We start from the raw sequence: 15,672 nt of genomic DNA, 5'->3' as shown, positions 1-15,672 counted from the left end.
AAGACAAATGCTGTAACTTGGCGTATATTTCAACGCAAGTATTAAATTTTGAACAATTATTCTCTATTAAATCATTGGTAACATAGAATTGTCCAAATATTTGTTGATGGAATAGTGGTTTAACCAAATAACGAGAATTATAGATAGACCTTGCAAATTTTGTTGTGAATGGCCCGGGTGTCTCTTCAAAAATCCATAAGCATAGTCTCTTCCCACAACAATACTTTTTTATGGAATAAATAAGCAATGCTGGATTTATCCTCATACTAGAGAGTGATGCGCTATATATCGCTTCTCTCCGATCCATGCAACACATGAATCTAACCAGAAGATATTCAATTTAATTTAGTAATACTTTTGTAAATCCATTAAGTCATTTTAAACACATTATTAGTCTAAGTTCTTCGTTTTTTTACAAGCTTTAGTGTAAAGCATCTTAAATGCCAAATTTCATTTCCCAAAAAATGTATTACATCTCTAAAGCAGCAAACATTCCACGGTGGGAATTCCGTTAATAAGTACTCTTAACAATACTTATGGTTTTTTATATTGTTTAAAAGTACTTAAGAAATTTAAAAGGTAAACCGTGGAATGAACTTTTAATTATGTAACATACTGTAGAAAAGAAGAAGCTGGCTTCAGACAATTTAAAATCAAAATAGTTTGTTTTAAAAAATGGTTAGGAGTGACCAAAACCAGCATGAAGAATGGATCTTACAACATCAATAACGAATACAACATCAATAATTCATCTTTTAAACACCTTTACAAATACAACATTACATTATTTAAACTTCTGGATTCATTTTCACTTACTTTCAGGTAAAATTTTAGTACCTCAACAGAATTATAGATTATTTGCAAAACAAAGAAATACTGAATCTATTAGGAGATCTATAAACAAAATTCTGATTTATCTTTTGTTGCTACCGTTTTTTATTTTTTATTTTTATCTGCTGTGTGAGCCTTACTTAAATACTCGAATGTTTTGTTTAACATAATCAAAAGGAGCACTATCAATATTCTATCTCCTTAACATTGAGAAATACTAGTTAAAATGGATTTAAAATATACTTTTTTTTATGAAAATGCTATGCTTTTAAATAATAAACAATAAAAATCCTTGAAATAAGCCAATTATTCGTAACACCCAATCAAGGACTTCTCGCCGACATCAAGCGTTCACTTTTGCTACTTTTAAAAAAACAATTGCAACAAAAAGCCGTCTAAAGATTTACTCGATCAGTTCCGTCACTAAAATAAAATCTTAAATCAAACTTACTGCAGCGATGCGTTAGTTTTTAGAGATGAATTGAAAAACTTCGTAAAATACTTTTATTATTACTTTTATTAAATTATTAATTCAAATCTTTAATTATTATAATTATCTATAATAAATTATTACAATTTATTAATAATTAAAAAATAATTATTTTAAAGCAAATCACTACTTTATAACAAAAAATATAAATATTTATAGCAATAAGTTAAAAAAAAACAATACAAAAATAGCAACAGTAGTAAAAATAAAAAGGTTAGCAAATTGGTTTGCATACATCATTGAGTGCACCTCTAAATCGTAATTAACAGTTTTATTGTACTTCCTGTAAAGATTATTTACCTAGAAGAGAAAAAACGGAATTTTGAAATGAAAAGTAATTTAAAAGTGGGAAAAGTTTAAAGAAAAGAAAATCTCACCGCAACTCTTATTCTCTCTTTTAAATTAAGAGAAGGGCCACTGTTCAGGTCATTGTATCGGACATTATAATTATCATTCATAATAAATAACTCGATGTTCATGGATATTTCTAAAAAAAATATTGTTCAAGTAAGGAAAACAGAGATAAGAATCTTTATTTTTTTTGACATTTAAAAATTAATCTGGTAAAAATGTACTTCTACATTGATGGAAGTTACAATAACTCGTTTCTTTTGTGCTTCCATTACAAGGGGATCCACCATATTTTGGTTTGATGCAATTGCGAAACTTGACTTGTACGCCGCCTTGACATGGTTGATTGCACAATGACCAGGAAGACCAAAATGTCATTTCACCATGAACTATAATTATACGTTGCTTCTTAACATTATTTACTGCTTAACATTATTTGCATTTACATTTTTTTGACAGCTAAGTTTACACAAATAATTTTCAAAACTATTTATACTAACCTGGGCATAATACAGTTTCTTCACAATGATTGGAAGTATCATTAAGACCCCAACAGTCACTTCCGTTCTCTGCTGATGGAGGGTTATTGCAATACCTTGTCTGTTTTGTCAAATAATCACCACATGTTGCTAAACATTTTTCATTGGAGGACCATGGACTCCACATGCCATCCACTGAAATATAAAACCATTAATTTGATAACTTAAATTGAAAAAATAAAAAAAGAAAAATTGTAAAAACCCATACAGAAGAAACCCTGGAACTGATATTTATTTACAAAGTGCTTTAAAGATGTTTATTAATTTTTAAGCTTTAAATTTTTACAAATCAAAATATTGAAAACGCAAGTTGAAATCGATAATATCAAAAAACATGCTAAAATATACTTAATTAACACCAAGATTGATAACAAGTCAATTTTACATTTACTGATTGTTCAATCTCAACAATTCAATTTTTTAAACTTTAATTTGTTCTAATATTTCCCTTTTATTTGTTGTTTAAATTTAAAAGCGAATAAAATTTAAAAAAAATCAAAAAAAAACAATTTTCTTTATAATACCAAAGTCTAGCGGGGTATTAAAACACTTAAAATGAAAATGCTAAATTTATAGAAGAGAATAATACCAAACAAATACAAACAATTTGTAAACATATCACAACTGCACTCCTCCTTAATCCACACATCCCCACGCCATGTCACCTCTGTGTTTTGCAGCTGGTAAGGTGTAACAGTGGTTGATGCTTTTACTTTTTAAATGTCTTACATATTTAATACCATCAAATGAAAACAAATTATATTTATTTTCATCACTCCACAACACTTTAGCCGAGTTTAAATGCTTGTTGCAATTTTTACTCTACTTTGTTCTTGGTTCTTTTTTGAAATCAATAGTTTTCAACTTGTACATCTTCCAAATAAATTATCGTCAAACAAGCAATTTTTCACATTTAAATCATATATTTTTACTTCAGAATATTTGTAATATGCAAATCTGGGTTTTGTTTCTAAAGTTCCCCTGCATTCTTTTATCTTGAACATAAAAGCTTTTTGGATTCTCCACACTGAAAAGCTGTTTTTGCTTTTGTAATTCCATGATCATTGGCTGCATTCCATGATTATTAATTGCATTTCATGATTATTGGAATTACAAAAGCAAAAGCTGCTTATCAGTGTGGAGAATCCAAACTGCATTTTTCTGAATTACAAAGATCTTCAATTATAAAAATTTATAAAAAAATAATTAAAAAATTAGGAATAAAAATAATTTTGAACAAAACTTTTCTAAAATATTTTTTACAAACTGAATGCAACTATTTGTTAAAAAGAAAAAAACTTCTACCAATTTAAACTATATTCACAGGGAGTTTGCACATTCCACAAACAAAGAATAGTTTAAATCCATTGAAAAATTATTGTACAAAAAATGATAGTAAAAACACTTTTCACTGCTAAAGTAACCAGACATTTGGGGGTTCCATCATACATTATCATTATACAATAACCATCTTTGGTCTAACCACTCTTGTAAGTTGTTCTTATACTCTTGCTTAATGTCTTTTGGACCGGCATAGTGAGCTACCATTTTTGAAGATAGGTTTGGATTATCTCCAAACATTAATATCACCTTTGCAGTATTGGCCAAAGTAATATATCAAATATAAAAAAAATAACTGAGCATTAATTAAAACAAATGACTGGTACTGACTGAACTTTTCAAAATGCTGTTAGCTACCTGGACATTTTTGCATCATACAACTTTTAATTCGCCTGTACTTTTTTGCAGTTTCTAAGCGAGTATTTAGATAGCTGAATTTATATCCTACCCCACATGTTTTACTGCATTCACCCCAGGAGCACCATTCTCCTAAACAAAGAAATAAAGCAAACTACTAATTGATTTATAATAGTAAGAAAAAATTAAAGTTATTAAGACTTACATTCCTAAAACATACTTCAAATAGACTGACATGATCTAAAAACCTAATTAAATTTATTTTGTGGCAAAGAACAAAATATTTAAGTTCCTAGTTACCATTATCATATGTTTCCCCATTTACAACACTCCACTTTTAGCAAGTGTTGAACTATTTAGTAAAAGTTTGATTATTCAATAAATTGGAGTTTCTAGATAACACAAATATACTTACTAAAAACTTGCTGCATGAGATGTTTGTTTAATTGTTTATAAATCTGGATTTAAACTTTTATTATGCAAAGATCTAAGAATCAAAATCTAATTACCAAATCTGCTATAGACCATTGCTATAGACAATAAAGAAAATATTTTTGCATTTGGGTATTACTTAGGTTATGCTGAAGTTATTTTCATTTTCATATTGTTCAAAAACCTTGTTTGGAACTGCAGTTGCGTACTATTATTAATACTTTTTCACTGCTAAATCTCACAGCTTTCTTATTTATTATATATTCTGAATGCTTTCCTCAGTGGTATCATCAATAAACTCAAACAAAAATTACATTAATTACAAAATGGGATCATAGAATAAACTTCTGCAAGTGGTAATTATGGCTCTTGTAGTTGTTAGCAAAAATGCTATCTATTTTCTGGATCAAACAAAGGAGAGTCTGGTTGGAGCTAAGCTGCCATCAGTTGATGAGGTAATACATTTTTACCAACATACTTACTAGTAGTGTTAAAACCAAACATGAAGTTGCATCTCAGACAATATAGGAAGTGAAACCATTCTGGCACAAGGCAAGGATACAAAAAAAACCTCATAATCTTGTTATTAAACAGTTGGAACAATTTCTAGCTAGGAAGAGCTAAAATACAGCTATCAAACAAAGTAAGTATAACGAATTTATTCTCAGATTTGTTTGACATTGCTCACCAGGATGTGTTAGCATTAATCACAGTTGAAAAAGACAGAGCATTCCTGACAATACAAAGTAAAATAGGTGAGAGAGAAGAAATGACAAGCATAAATACCAAACTGGTGAAGAAAGCAGCAGAAATAAGAAATAAAAAAAAAAAGGCAGAACTAGATCTTTTCAAGCAAAGCATTGGACTCTCATGAAGTAACCCTGATACTGATCCATGATCATGATAATGATAATCATGATTCTGAACCATTTTTAATAGGGAAAGAATCTGAAAGTTCAATTGTAGGAAACAGTTAAACTAGGAGAAGAGGAAGACAAAATATATTAGCTGCTGATATCATGACATCCCTTAACAAAATATAATGTCTGAAATGCAGCCACTTTTTTGGTTAGCACTACTAGTAAGCATGTTGGTAAAAGTGATTACTAGTTGCAAGTGATTTGAAGGCAAAGTTTGATCAAATGCATTAATCCTTCATTTTGATGGCAAGCAGATAATGGTCTTATCTAATGATGAAAAAGTTGACCAACTTCCAATCATGGAAGACATTCTGAATTCATTGTTCTTGTCTTGGCTGCTAACTATTGCAGCAGTTAATGATCTGAGGCTCCTAAAAAGACTAATTTTGCTCAATTCACAAACACCAAAAGGTACACTAAAGTGAGGAGGAATTGCATTATCATTCTTTGACAAATGTCTCTGTGAATGTGAAAAGTTGGTGGTTTCAGCACTTCAAAAGACAGCACCTGAAGATTCATTAAGTGAATAACAGTTGACCTCACTAAAATCCATAAAATGCAATGGTATGATTTTTTGACAATGACTTCAAAGATGTTCTTTTGCTTTTTATGAATCCTTGGTTTCTGCAAACTAATCCAGTTAGAGGATAACTAGCCTAGACTTGAAGGCTAAGGAAACTGTATATACTCTACAGGTAATAAATAAAACCGAGAAATAGGTGGATAAAGGAGTACAGTTTTCTACTGAACAAAAGTTAAGAACAAACAGTTTCTTCCAAAAGTTATTGCTGAGCATCAAAAGCTTTTTCCTGACAATAACAAAATCACTGCACTTCATGAACAATCTGCATCTAAAACCATACCATCCACAGAATGACTAGTATCATGTTTGCAAGGGTTAAATGCAAATACAAGAGTGCAGTTAGTTATTTGCTAAAAACTCTGATTTATTTATACTGTTATTTAACTTAGAGCTAGTGATAATGATAATTTACAACTTTATAAGCAGGTTATCTATAGTATTTTAAAATGAGCAATCCTGTAGTGGCGACTTTTTAAATAAATTTATATAATTTAACTAAATAAAAATTATATTTTTGTAAAAAAAATTAAGAATTTCCGCATAGTTGAGCACAGCCTAATTGTCAATTAATCTCAATAAAATTTTGCACATTTTCACATTAGTTTGACATGAAGACTTGATAGAGAGGGTAAAAGGTTTAGAATTCCAAAGTTGAAATTTAAGAACCTATTGTAATTGTTTTTTTAGAACAAGACAATTCTATAATCAATATATGGCACTTTGTATAAAGCTTAAAGTTAGAACTGATAGTGATACCTAAGTAATATATTGCTAAAATATTTTCGAAAATACAACCTAAGAACAACAAGTTCTAAAAATAATTTATTATAAGACTAAGTTTATTCAAAACTCAACTCTTACAAATTGTGCTTAGTAAGAAAATACTAAAAACTCCCACACATCATACAAATTGATTAAGTAAATACAACTACACAAAAAAATGTTAAGGAATACACTTTAAATATTACCAGTGCACGATTCATTGTTATAGCAATAAGAAGTTTTGTTGGCATAGTTTAAACACGTTTGATTCTGTAAATTACAAACCCATGATCTGCTTTTAAAGCCACTTCCACAAGGTACACTACAATGTGACCAACTACTCCAATGATCTAAAGGTTTCAAAATTTTTAAATAGTTACACAATTTTAAGCTATTTAACAAATAAATTCATATTTTTACTTAAAATACTTTTACATAAAAATTTAGATATTAGTTAAATAAAACAAAGATAACTTTTATTGACAGGCTAAGCACATCTAAAATATTTTTAGATAAATATAAAAGTGATTTCTTAAATCATATCAGGACTATACTAACAATAATAATAAGTGTTCAAAATAGACAAAAAAATTCCCCAAGTTTCTTTTTTATTGCAAAAAACAACTTTTAACCTAGAAAGAGTTTTACAAATTTATAAATCTCATATTGCCCATAATATTGAGTAAGACCTTTATCAGTCAACAAATACAATAAAATATTTAATCCTTTTTTATTCTAAAAAATCAGATCATTCAAAACATGATTATAATAATAGTGTGTAACCTAATTAAATTTAAAATGCAGGCGCGGATCTAAGGGGTGGCCATTGTGGCAATGGCCACATAGTTTGAAGTCCAACTGATTTATAAGAAAATGTATGTAATATTTATTAAAGATCTTTTAGAATTTTTGGGATTAAATATGGAAATATTTTAGAGATATACAAAGTTATTGAAAAGAATTTGAAAATATTTTGTAAGACTTGCGTAACAATTTTTTGTCTGGCGACGCACAGTGTATCGCTTCATACAAGCTAGGTGGACAAAAATATTTTGTTTTGTATTTTCATTCCTAAGAATCAAGTTAACAATATTATGGTGTTTTATAGATTAGTTATGCAGTAGGGTAGCCTGGGGGAGGCAGGGGGCAATTACCCCGCGCGTTTAAGCTTAAAGGGGCGACAAAAAGTCAATTTTACTATAAAAAGAATTTTTTTTTAAATTTTATTGTAAAAAAGGCGATATTTTAATCACTTTTAAGTTTTTAAAAGTTTTTGTCTTGAAAAAGATAATTAAGTAATAAAAATAAACACTAAATTTCGACACATAAATAATGTAATAAAATTTTGCCTAAAATAAAAATATACTCACTACAAATATACAAAATATAAAAATATACTCACTACACTACGTAAAATAAAAAAATATTTTATCAATAATTAATTATTATTGGATGAATCATTTGTTATTTTCAGTACCCGATGAATCGGACTCTAAATAATCTTAATTGTCACACATAATTCTATTTTCAACAAGCTGTGGTGGTATAATAGGTGGGATAATTAAATGCAAAACTTCCAACGGTAGTTTACCAGTTTTCTTACTTGGCAATTCTCTGTGTGAGTTGATGACATGATCTGATGTTACTAAAAGCATATTGAGCAAATCTATATTTGTACAAATACGTGAATTTTTTCTTGTATGGTATTCGCGGAATCGACGAAAATCTTTATTGCGGGCTTCTTGAGACTCTTCCGACAGTTGTCCTATTGGAAGAAGGCATGTTTTTATAACTTCCGTGCTATGTACAAGTATTTTGTGCACAGTAACAGGCATATAGTACCACGGATACAGATTAATATAAAGAGTTTTGGTTTCAGAACAAAGCTTTTCAAATTCATAATAGTTAATATCAAAGCCAGTGGAAAGTGTTCTTAATAAAATACTGAAGTTTTTAATGAGATTGATGTCTAAACCTGTAATCTCGCCACTCAACTCTGGCTTCATAAAAAACCTGCGAGCTGTGTTCCCAAAGCCAGGTTTTGGTTTATCTACAATAAGACCCATATGCTTTTTAAATTTTTGTTTAATATATCTGCTGAACGTTTTTGGACACTAGATTTATCTTCATCGCTTCTAACTTCCCCATTTGCTAATTAGTGTGAATGGCGTAGTAAAAGTAATACTTTTAAGAACTTCTCATTGAGCTTCAATCAGGCGTTCAGTAGTTTTATCAAGTATAGCTTGTAGGCTAATTTCGGCTCGTGTTTCTGTAACAGAAATATGTTCATCTAATGGATAACATAACTTTTTCGACTTGCATAGACTATAATAAGATGGAAATAATATATGCCCTGCCTTTAAAGACCACTTTCTCGTCTGTTTATAAGAATGACTTGTACATTTAGAGTCAATGTAATAAGCTAATGCCTCGTCACGATTTAACTGCCTGCCCCCGCAAATAAAGTCTTTTGATTTATTTTTTTCAGATGATTCCAGACTTTTTCTGATTAAAGTAGCTTGGTTTCTGTGCCCCAACGCACGGCATGCTACTTCAGCAGCTGTGGTCAACTCAGTTGCACTTTGCGATTTTACTAAGTTTTCAACCCTTCGTTTTTTGGTTTTAAAGGACGAGTCTTCAAAGTTCTTTTTTGGTCGTCCTTGAATTTCTACAAATGATGAAAAAAATGCATTGCCGGTATATACTTACTTTAAATTCTATATTTGCCCCCTCTAACCAAATTTTATTTTTGTTTAAAAAACGGTCGATCATCATATGTGCTGCAGACCTTTTTTTTGCGAATTTTGAAGTCATACATGAAATTTTTAATTGCAAAGACCTCTCAGAATCTCTAGTCATATCAGTTACATCAGTAACACAAAATCTTTGCAAAATAAAATCCATTCAACGAGAATTTCTTTCTTCTTGATTATGTCTTCGCCATTCTTCAAATAACTCCATTTTTGAAAAAGAGCGCACATGATCTAGATGAAATTTAATAACAAAAAGTTGTGGATTTATGTGGTGAAAATTATTTCTTTGTTCTACACCTTAGGACTTTAGCTATACACTGTTAATAAATTAGCTTGGATACATGTGGATACAAAAAGTTGTATAAATTTAAAAATTAAAAACCAAAAAAAATTTTACAATTTTAACCCAGTTTTTTAAACCATATTTTAACACATATTGCTTAACTTTTAAATAAAATATTTAATGTAATTAAATAGTACTTACCCTCAAAAGTAAAATCCATCGCTGCATTAAAACGATTGCTTTCTTTAATTCTTGTTAAATGTTAATGCAATCATTGTAAATTTTTAATTAATTTTTTTCAAAAATGAAATTACAATTTAACGCCTCTTTAATTGCTTATGATTCATTGCTCTGTAATGTTTTTCATAATTAACATCGCAAGTTATTACTAATTTAGGGCTGTTATTGTGAAAATATTATCAATTAGTCGTTTTCTTGATATGACTTTTGTCCACCTAGCTTGTATGAAGCGATACACTGTGCGACGGCACTGATCTCAAAATATAACTTATTTTTTATTTTTTGAGATCAGTGCGCGACGGATTGAAGTTCGTTGGCCATATAGCTTAAGTTTAACGGCAGCCAAATTAGTTTTGGGTTTTTGCGCTAAAGGAATATCTCTAAAAATTGAAATTTGTCTGCCGTAATTTACGGATTTTGGCTATAGAGATTCCTGCCATGGCCACAACAGTTCATATTATACGTTACCGATATTTTATTCAATCAATAAATGCTGTAAAAAAGTAAAAAAATATTGAACTTTTATCGAAGTTTCAACCGTGAAAATAAAACATGGCCACATAGTTGGTTTTAACGTGTCCGATTTAAAAAAATATGCTGTTAAATTGGAGCTAACAAATACAGGTTTTTATTCGCTACCGTCAGATTATCTAAATTTTTCTCAATTTCTTCTTCAGAAATAAAGATAACTTGGTTTTTGTCATTTGATTTTTTAAATGTAATAAAATATGAATCCATATATAATCGAAGAACTAGTTGCTTGTGCACTAGAATCAAAAAATTGGCCTAATGTATTAAATTACAAAACTCGACTCATTAAAGAGCTCTCTGAGATAAATTTAATGTTCCTAAGAAAACCTGATTCTTTCCAATTCAATACAGAAATGATGGATTTTGTACCCTTAGTTAAAAGAAATCTTGGTTATACAGCATTAAGGTATTTTTTTTTTCTTTAAAACTTTTTAAAATTATTTTTAATTCAAATAATATCACAAAATAGACCCAAAATTCCGGATGTTAGAAACATGAACAGTTTAGATCTTCATTGCATTATTTTCTTCTATTTCTTTTCTTTGAGAATTCAGTCCATCTTTAATGGACTTTTTTTTTTTTTTTTTTTTTTAGCTATTTAACTAGTTATTGGAACATCTTGTTATTAAACAAACAAGTCACTAAAATTTTGTAAGTGACTAGTTTGTTTAGTAATAACCAAATCACTTGCATAATATATAAATGATTTGGTTGTTTAATAAAAAGTTATGGTGTATACTAAAATTGCACTAATTTTTTTATTATTAATATTACTTTTCATTAAATATTGTTTTTTTGTGTCAGAACTGCTGAAGATGGAAATTGTCTTTACAGCTCAGTCTCTTTGATTTTAAATGACAGTAAGCATACTTCAAAAATTCTAAGATTGCTAACGTCAATTGAGATATTTGAAAACATAAACTTTTACGCAAGGTATAGTTATTTTTTGAGTTATTTTAATCAACATAGATCAGAATATTCTCAGCTTGCTAATTTGTTTTTTATAGCTGTTTCATTTAAATGCTCTGATAGTTTTTCAACAATTAATGATAATATGATTTCAGAACTTCTTTTAAAAGAAGCATATTTAAATTGCTTTGATAAAACATTTTCATCGTTTATTTGCCTAATAGCATTATCTAGTGTTATAAAGCAACCTATTGAATCTGTCTATCCTGAAATTGGTTTTAAAAAGTATTATAGCTTTTTTAACACTGTTATAAAGCCTCGTATCCAAAAATTAAATAGTCCAATAAATATTTTGTGGTGCAATTTAGATAAAACAAAAAACAAAAGTGCTTTATGTTTTAATCCAAATCATTTTGTAACACTGATTAAAGATCTTCCAAACAAACAACCAACTTTTTTAATGAGTGATACAACTTTGCCTAGTATCAAAAGAAAACAAATTTCAAAGACAAGTTTCTCAGCAACAGAGAATAAAATACAAAAAACAGTTCAGTGTAAATTATCTTTTCCTGCTGTTTCCAGGAACACTTCAGATTTAGATAAGTTGGCTAATTGTAATAAAACAGTTAAAACTGAAGTAATTGTTTCAAAAGACATCAACAGCAGTGATAAAAACAATATTGACTCTTATGTTCCACTTAAGGAAAACATGGTTGCTGATGTTAATTTATTAAATATAAATCAGCTAGCATCCTATTCAAATTATGATGTTTCTTCATACCATCTACAGGGTGAAAAATTAAAATCAGGAACAAATGATAATGAGCTGTTATCTCTAATTAGTAATGTCTGGGTTCCAGATAAATGCTTCCATTTCCCCTTAACAGGTAAAAGCAGAAAAAGACATTTTTTGTTAAAATGGTTAGATGAGTTTTCTTGGCTTTGTTATTCTAAAATTGAGGATGGTGCATATTGTCTTCCATGCACTCTTTTTGGTTCAAGTTTACCAAACAAATATGCATTACGTAAGTTGTTCAAAGAACCATTCAATACCTGGCGTAATGCTTTAAAAGTTTTCAATGATCATGAGAAAACTGTTGACGGATTACACATCAAGTCCATGCATTGTTATAATATGCTTTTATCTAGAGCTAAAAATAACACTTTGCCTATTGAAATTTCTCTAGATATTTCTAGAAAGCAGCTTATAGAGGAAAACAAAAAAAACTTGCATCAATTGTTAAGACAATAATGTTTTTGGGTAGAAATGATGTCTATACGAGGTCATAGAGATGATAGAAGATATCAAGGAGAAATTGGAGAACCTTCAAAAATTACAGGGTTGGGTAATTTTATTGAGCTTTTAAATTTTAGAGTTGATGCAGGTGATTTAATTCTAAAGGAGCATCTTCTCTCTGCCCCAAAAAACTCTACATATATTTCAAAGACCTCTCAAAATGAGTTGATTGAGTGTTGTGGAAATGCAATTGAAGAGATTCTAATAAATGATATTAAAAAAAGTAAGTACTTCTCTATTATAGCAGATGAGGCTTCAGACTGTGCATTGTTAGAACAACTTTCTATTGTCATACGTTATGTTGACTTGAACAGTAGTATTAAGGAGGTTTTTTTACGGTTTTTAGAATGCAAAACAAGAACAACTGGTTTAAATATAGCTACCAACATTCTTGAAACTTTGAAAGAATTCGGTTTAGATATAAAAAATTGCAGAAGCCAGTCTTATGATGGAGCTGCTTCAATGTCAGGTGAATACAAAGGTGTTTCATCTCTTATAAAAAAAATCAATCCAATGGCATTATTTGTCCACTGTGCCTCACATAAACTTAGTTTAATTGTTGGAAAGAGTTGCCAAATCCAGCAAGTAAAAATTTTGCTTGAGCAAGTTAAAGACATATCTTATTTTTTTAACTTGTCTCCTAAAAGAAGTAATTGTTTAAAAAAATACCTTCTTCCTGGTCAGGCAAAACTTATTGACACATGTCGAACTCGGTGGGTGCAAAAGCTTTGTGGACTTGATGTGTTTTTTGATAATTATTCAGCAGTTTTTTCTGCTTTTGAAGAAATGGAAGACAATAATTTAAAAGAATTTAATAAAGAAACATCTTCAAAAGCATCTTCTTTTATGAAGTTGTTGACAAATTTTTCTTTTATTGTTTCTTTGGTTTTAACTAAACAGCTTCTGGATTACTTTTATGGAATTTCCATCACCCTTCAAACTAAATCTTTTGATATTTCCCAGCAAGTAGATGAAATTCAAAATTTGACTAAACATTTAAAAGAAATACAGAGAAATGTTGATGCTTACCATGACAAATGGTATAAAATTGCTCTTGCATTGGCAAAAACATTTGAGGTTGATGAAAAAAAACCTAGAACATGTGGTGTTCAGAAACATAGAGATAATCAAATATGCGATACTATATCTGGTTATTTTAAAGTTTCTATTACATTGCCTCTTGTGAATCATCTTCTCAATGAACTAGAAAACAGGTTTGATGTTGAGAGCATGATTGTTTATAATGGTCTATGTGCTATTCCTGCTTACTTAGTAAAGCAATATTTTAGATCTTGCCCATGGAAAGAAAAGTTCTTAATGTTTTTGAATTTTTATAAATCAGATCTTCCTCATTTCTCATCAATTCATGCCAAATTAGAGTTATGGGAGGAATTTTGGAAAGAAAAGACAGAATTACCATCTACTATTTCTGATACATTAAAGTTCATGGATATCAGAGGCTTTCCAAACATTTTAGAGGCTTTTCATATACTTGCTACAATACCAATCACAACTTGTGAGTGTGAAAGGTCAAAATCTACTCTTAGGAGAATAAAAACTTACACCAGGAGTACTATGTCTGAAAATAGATTGAATGGACTTGCATTAATGTCTATTCATCAGGAAATAGTTCCAGATATTAGCAGAGTTATTGAAATTTTTGCATCCAAAGGAGACAGAAAATTAGAGTTAATATTCAAATGATGAGTAAATTTAGAATTGATGAGTAAATAGTAGTTTTAAGTGTCTTACATAAACTTCTATTCAATGTTTTAAACTTGTAAACTGTAAAAATCATTTTTCATAAGCAAATTATTTCTATTCATTCTTGATGTTGAAAGTGTTTTCAGGTTATATTAGTTTTAACTTTTTTAGTTTTTACTTAACTTGTTGTATTATATTTTGTCTTATATATTTATATATTAAAAATTAAAAAAAAGAAAAAAGAAATTATAAAAAGATATTAAAAAAATTTGGGCATAGCTTCCTATCAAGAAAAATAAAAAATCCAAAAACAGAGGCCTAACCTTAGGAAACATTACTAATACTTCACTTAACCTGCCTATCAAGAAAAGGAAAGAATCCAGAAATGGAGGGCTAACCTTAGGCAACATGACAGTTTACAGATGGAGTGCAAAGTCCTATGGCTTACCTTCTCGTTGGTGCACTTCGTTAAATAAGTTAGACAAGTATTACATGTCTAATTTATGAACTAAATAGCCAAGGCAACATTTTGAATAACTTTATTATTAATAGGATAACTAAAAACAATACAAAACAACACTTTACCAAGCTTGACTCGACTGTTTAGCATAGCGTTCCATTAGCAAAATTGTATCGAATAAACACATTAGGTGAACAGACTTCAATAACAGCAAAAAGTTGTTTTTTTAAAAAAGTGAATTTTATCTGGTTTTGCAAGTCCACTCCTCATATATGAAATTATTTTACCTCTAAAAATTAAAATATTCTATCTCTAATGATTTTTAAATATGTGTTCTGGGATTACATAAATAATTAGGAACTTGATATAATGATATTATTTTTTGTAAGTCTACAAGTATAATATAAATAATCTTTATGGCCTGCCGACAAGGGTTCTTTATATTCCATGAAAAAGTCCTTATGGAAAAATTTGAAAGGCTTTATCAACGAAGTTTTTACCCACATTTGTGAAAATTATTGTACTTCAAGTGCGCTCTCAACTTATTAAATCTGGGATGGTTAAGTAGAGAAGAAAACAAATTAAGTCTCCCTATGATTTTAAGTAAAAAATGTTATAGAAGTGACGCCCATGGGCTTAGCTTTTACTCACAAGCCTTTCCCACAGGAACACCAAAAGTAAAGTTGGTTATCCCAAATTGGCCACACAGTTACAAATTCCTGGATCCGCCCCTGAAATGTATTTTTCTTTCTAGTTAGTTTCACTTTTTCTGTTATGGTTTTACTGCCTACTGAAATTAAACTTTTGTTCTAAAGAATTACAAGGCTGAATTAGGTTCCATCACTGAATTAGTTAAGAATAATAAAATAAGAAGCTTATCAGTTGTAAA

At 29.3% G+C, this 15,672-nt stretch overlaps 2 protein-coding genes and 1 pseudogene across 3 annotated transcripts in view; 1 reads left to right on the top strand and 2 right to left on the bottom strand.

Moving 5' to 3' along the window:
• Positions 1-740: 740 nt before the first annotated feature.
• Positions 741-15,672, bottom strand: part of LOC149884710 (uncharacterized) — a 34,442-nt gene continuing 19,510 nt past the window's right edge. The window contains exons 12-18 of the mRNA XM_090095077.1: positions 6,813-6,956; positions 3,910-4,041; positions 2,173-2,346; positions 1,897-2,061; positions 1,699-1,808; positions 1,557-1,621; positions 741-1,254 (exon numbers count right to left, since the gene is read on the bottom strand). Coding sequence (XP_089951203.1) covers positions 1,227-1,254; positions 1,557-1,621; positions 1,699-1,808; positions 1,897-2,061; positions 2,173-2,346; positions 3,910-4,041; positions 6,813-6,956 — 818 coding nt within the window. The 3' untranslated portion in view covers positions 741-1,226. The remainder of the gene's footprint in view (positions 1,255-1,556; positions 1,622-1,698; positions 1,809-1,896; positions 2,062-2,172; positions 2,347-3,909; positions 4,042-6,812; positions 6,957-15,672) is intronic.
• LOC149884712 (uncharacterized) lies at positions 6,964-10,304 on the bottom strand. The gene is made up of 2 exons (XM_090095130.1): positions 9,844-10,304; positions 6,964-9,590 (listed from the first exon to the last, which is right to left on the bottom strand). The coding sequence occupies exon 2, from the start codon at positions 8,670-8,672 to the stop codon at positions 8,109-8,111; it is 564 nt and encodes a 187-aa protein (XP_089951256.1). The 5' UTR covers positions 8,673-9,590; positions 9,844-10,304; the 3' UTR covers positions 6,964-8,108.
• LOC149884711 (52 kDa repressor of the inhibitor of the protein kinase-like) lies at positions 10,470-14,722 on the top strand (annotated as a pseudogene). The gene is made up of 2 exons (XR_016454759.1): positions 10,470-10,819; positions 11,218-14,722. The product of XR_016454759.1 is annotated as a 52 kDa repressor of the inhibitor of the protein kinase-like (transcript).

This window comes from Hydra viridissima, unplaced genomic scaffold, assembly GCF_058129835.1.
Source record: "Hydra viridissima isolate aposymbiotic clone 2 unplaced genomic scaffold, HvirCarnegie_v1 scaffold_8, whole genome shotgun sequence".
Classification (NCBI taxonomy): Eukaryota; Metazoa; Cnidaria; class Hydrozoa; order Anthoathecata; family Hydridae; genus Hydra; species Hydra viridissima.
The sequence above is the reverse complement of the archived record's forward strand: the minus strand, read 5'-3'. Positions and strand labels throughout refer to the sequence as shown.

Bases quoted from the DNA above. Each gene is read 5' to 3' on its own strand.
- LOC149884712 (XM_090095130.1), bottom strand. From the start codon at position 8,672: ATGGGTCTTATTGTAGATAAACCAAAACCTGGCTTTGGGAACACAGCT.